The 4,742-nt window shown below is 42.2% G+C and overlaps 1 protein-coding gene across 1 annotated transcript in view; it reads right to left on the reverse strand.

Moving 5' to 3' along the window:
• Positions 1-373: 373 nt before the first annotated feature.
• CUNH18orf25 (chromosome unknown C18orf25 homolog) overlaps positions 374-4,742 on the reverse strand; it is a 95,990-nt gene continuing 91,621 nt past the window's right edge. The window contains exon 4 of the mRNA XM_007943841.2: positions 374-563. Coding sequence (XP_007942032.1) covers positions 374-563 — 190 coding nt within the window. The remainder of the gene's footprint in view (positions 564-4,742) is intronic.

Raw genomic sequence — 4,742 nt, forward strand, 5'->3', positions numbered from 1 at the left:
AAAGAAAAATAAATATAAGATTCAAAAACTGAAATCCATTTTACCCGGTAATTAAAATATTATTCTGAAAGGAAGGCAGAGTTTCCTAAGATTGAAAGTCACCAAGTAAAATAAAGTTGTCTAATAAAAATTTGTCATTCTCATTTTCATAGGGAGAGAAAGTAAATTCTTTTCTCTGTTGATAGGTTATTTTCCTAAGTGACTTCTTTTAATTAAAAAAAAAAAAGGGGGGGATTTTTGCAATTTTCCATGAGTTTCAATTCTACAAACGCCACAAACAGCTTCTGAGGCCGAAGCTGTGACAATGGACTTCTGTGCCACAAAGAGGAGGAAGTGGAAGGGAACAGTGCAGAGGAAACACAGTGACACCGTATTACAGTAGGTATTTACGCCTGCTATCCTCATCCAAGGTGAGGTCAACAACTTCTGCAGGTGAAGCCCAAGTCTGCTGGGGAGTCACGGCAGTCCATGGCTGTGTCTGCCGCGTGCTGACATACTGCGTGCCTGGGCCGTGCTTCCAGGAAGAAACGCTCTGAATCACTCCTCCTCGAGGATGAACACACCTGCAAGTGAGATCAGCAGCAAAAGCATGGTTAATCCCACCCCAGGAAAAACAGAAGGCAACATGGCTTCCTTCAGTTGCACTGGTGCACACATGTACTATGCAAGTTCAAGAAACCCATCAACACCCTGCTCTCCCCTCCCTTCCTCTCTCCTCCTCTTGTCTCTGAAAAAAGATCAAACTTACCCTAAAAAATGGTCAAAGGTCTCAATCAGAGACTCCTCAATTGTGTCTAGATCAGTCACTGACTGATCATGGGTAAGATGTTTCTCTGGACTCCATTAAAATCCTGAGATCTTCAGGACAGGGCAACATGTAATTGCAAAGCAAACTTAAAATCACCAAACAATCTTAGGGTAAACAATGGAAACAGTAGGAGAAATAGGTGAAACTTGTTTGAAAAATAAGTTCTGTACCCAGCCATCCAAGGTACAACACCTGGTCTCCTCTTTGCCTGGCACAACAGAGGAAGGAGGAGAAATGGAATGTGAGGCTAACTGCCTCCACAAATAACTGTCTCCTCTGCCAAGACAGCAGAAGAACTGGATAGTGCCGGCTACCATTACTGAACATTCTCATCAACAATTCTGTTGAAAACTCTGATTAAAGAGGGGAAAATGCAGAACCGAATTTCAAATTCTCACGGACTCCAGACTTTCTGAAGCCGTGGAGGCTGGATGAACCGCTGAAACTATTGCCCTGAGAGAATGTTTAAAACTCAAACCGACACTATCCCCTGCAGTCTTCCTAAAACCAAACAACAGTTTACCTTAACTAGTGAAAATGTCTACCTTGTGAATTGTCCTCTTGTAAGATCTATCTATATGGTATCAAGGAATAACAACAACACAAAAGATTAGACAAGACCTTAGTGAACAATGAGTTTATGGTCACGGGAGGAACAGCTCAGAAAAGGAGGATGAGAATGGCTGCACAATTTGAAGAATGTAATTAATGTCACTGAATTGTACATGCAGAAACTGCTGAACTGATGTAGATTTTGCTGTGTATATTCTCAACAACTACAAAAGTAAAATAAATTACTTTAAAACAGGTTCTGTATCATATTTGGTAAGAATACTTTCAAAGACAGTGACAGTAATACCCCTTTACAGATTAGATTTCTAAATGCCTGTAAGTACTAGATCATGCTTAAGTACCAGGTCATTCCCTAATCTTGAAGGCCACAACAGAAACTCTTGGCTCTTTCATCAGAACTACTGATGCTTTGATTCAATGAAAGTAACAAGTTTGAAGTTCTCAGTCTAAGCTGCCCTTTAGGTTCTCTAAAAGAGTCCTATCAGAGAGGCAGAAGTGCCTTGTTGACGAATCTTACCAAGCACTCCTTGGGAGAAAATTGCTACAGAAACACTGACAGCTTAAATTCCACATTCCAGTCATGCGACAGAACCACATTTGCCTCCAGAATGAAGCACTAAGTTTTGACACAAATGAAAGGTAAGCAGGCACTTCAAATGATCCTTGCTATTTATGGCCTCAGCTTTAAATCATTGGCCAGTCCTCATTTGGGTTATTCAAGAAGTGGCAAGTAACATGATTCTAGTTCCTTAACTACCACAGCGGATCTTGAGCAGCTAGCTATTCCAACAAGCTATAAACAATGAGTGATGTCGGCTCCCTTGAGAATTCAAGTTTTGATTTAATGCTACCTATACCACCACGTTGAAAAGAAGATGAGAGTAACAATGGACAACAATCAGTTGTATACTACCCTATAAAAACAAATAACCAAACTCACTGCCATCGAGTCGATTCCGACTCACAGCAATCCCTGTTGGGTTTCTGAGGTGGTAAATTTTTACAGAAGTGGATTGCCCAGTCTTCCTTCCATGGAGTGAGTGGCTGATGGGTTTAAACCACCAACCTTCTGGTTAGCAGTCAAATGCCTTAGGCACTGTACCACAGGAGCCTTACAACCCTAAAAAGAGGTTCTGGCCCTAAGGAAGCCATCTGAAAACCCCCTTAACAGATGTGCCAAAGGACTGATTCCTCATCAACAGAGCAAGAGGCAACACTGAGGTTTGTTACAATACCAGAGGCCTGCCCTCTGTTCAGAAAAAGTTTAGGAAAAAAATCAAACTCATGCCATCAAGTCAGTTCTGACTCATACTGACACTTCCTTGGGTTTCTGAGGCAGTATCTGTACAGGAGTAGATTGCCCAGTCTTCCTCTAAAGGAGTGGCTGGTGGGTTTGAACTGCCAGCCTTCTGGTTAGCAGTCAAATGCCTTAGGCACTACACTACCAGAGCAGTTACTAACCCAGAGGCAACTATATTTTCAAAGATTAGGTTACTGAAAAGCATTAAAATAAGAAACATAAAGTCTTGAGCTATAATCCAAATCTGTCCAACCCACATGTACACTCAGACTCATGGTCACTTATGACCATGTAGACATAAGAAAATGTCAGCCACTGGTACACCATGTGATCCGCAGCCTATATGACGATGAGACCAGAAAAACTAGATGGTGCCCGGCTACCACTGTCAACCACTCGGAGGGGGATCTATGTAGGAGATCCTGGATAGAGAGGGAGAACAATGTGGAACAAAACTCAAAATCATTTGGTTAAAAAAAAAGGGGGGGACCAGGTTTGCTGGTCTGATAGAGCCAGGTGGAACCACAGACTATGGCCCCTAGCTTCCCTTCAGGTCTGGAATTGAACCCATACCTGTGGCTTCCAGACAAACAAAAGACAGGCATATGAGGTGAACATTTACCTGAAGTAGATATACTCCTCAGAGAGAATAATCATGGGAGAGAGGAGGGCCGTTTATGCACAGGGAGACAGCTCAGGGGGCAGGGGTGCATGGAGGGATGGACACAGGCAAGAGGGAACTGTCAGGAGGAAATGGGAGAAAAGCTATTGCACTGGGGTAAACTGTAGTCAATGTCATGAGACAAAGAGTATGTGAACTGCTCTATGGAAAGTGAATTTGCTCTGTAAACTTTCACCCAAATCACAATTAAAAAAAAAAAAGAAAGAAAAGAAAAAAAAAAAAGGAAACTGTTAGCCAAAGGAGTCTATTCAACATTTGTGTAAATGATTTCCTGACTGAATACCAACAGAATATTTACAGCTTATTAATCAGGCTCACACATATTATCTCATTTGACAATTCCAAAAGATCTATGAGGCAGACATGGTAGACAATGGTATCCTGGTACCCATCCTCTAAAGAAAGGGAACTTGAGGCTTAAAGAAGTCCCATGATTTGCCCAGAGTCACCTTGTTTGAAAGTGGTATGCCAAGGAACGGCAACCCAGGTCTGACTCTGGGTTTCATGCTTCCCACCACATCATGCTGTCACTTTACAGGTCTGTGTGTTAACCTGAGTGAGGCAAAACACAGAGCACCAGAGCACAAAGATAAGCCCAGATGAACAGTCTGTAAGGATAAAGTTCTTTAACAGCTTAGAAGATCATCTGTACAGGTACAAACTGAGGAAAAGCTGGCTTGGAAGCTTAGTGGGAATTTAGGAAGTAGTTACAAACAGCCAATATAATCTTTGGTAGATCTTTAATCTCTGAATTAAAGAAGATATTTAGGCCCAATTGTTATCTGCACCACACCATGAAGTAATCATACAATGTAACATTAGAAAATGGCTTTAAAAGTTATCCGATTCAATCACTTCATTTTACAGGGGGGGGAAAAAAAAGCCAAAAGACAACTACCCAGGATACCAAGCAAAACACAGAGCCAAGGGCAAAGCCAAGTCTTCACTGGGAGCTTCTTTTCCACGAAACAACTTTGCCTTCCTCAGACTGTATCTGAAGTACTATGCTTGACTGTGCAGAGTAGTGCCTGGCCTTGGAGGGCATTCAATAACCAGCAAAGCAGACTCTAGCAAATGTCTCATGAGGAAGAGGACTAGAAGGACGAGAGGTTTAGAGACTGTTTCCTACACAGGAATGGCTGGAGAGATGGGGAATATTCAGCCTGGAGAGAAAACAATAAAGAGATGAGGCAATTCTACAACTCTTTAAAATAGATCACTTCTATACTTATATTAGGAGCTCTGGTAGCATAGTGGCTAAAGCACTTGACTGCTAACCAGAAAGGCTGGCGGTTCAAACCCACCAGCCACTCCTCGGAAGGAAGGTTGGGCAATCCTACTTCCGTAGTGATACTGCCTTGGAAACCCAAGGAGGGGTC

This window comes from Orycteropus afer, unplaced genomic scaffold (genome assembly GCF_000298275.1).
Source record: "Orycteropus afer afer isolate SDZICR_OR568_19922 unplaced genomic scaffold, OryAfe1.0 scaffold00113, whole genome shotgun sequence".
Lineage (NCBI taxonomy): Eukaryota > Metazoa > Chordata > Mammalia > Tubulidentata > Orycteropodidae > Orycteropus > Orycteropus afer.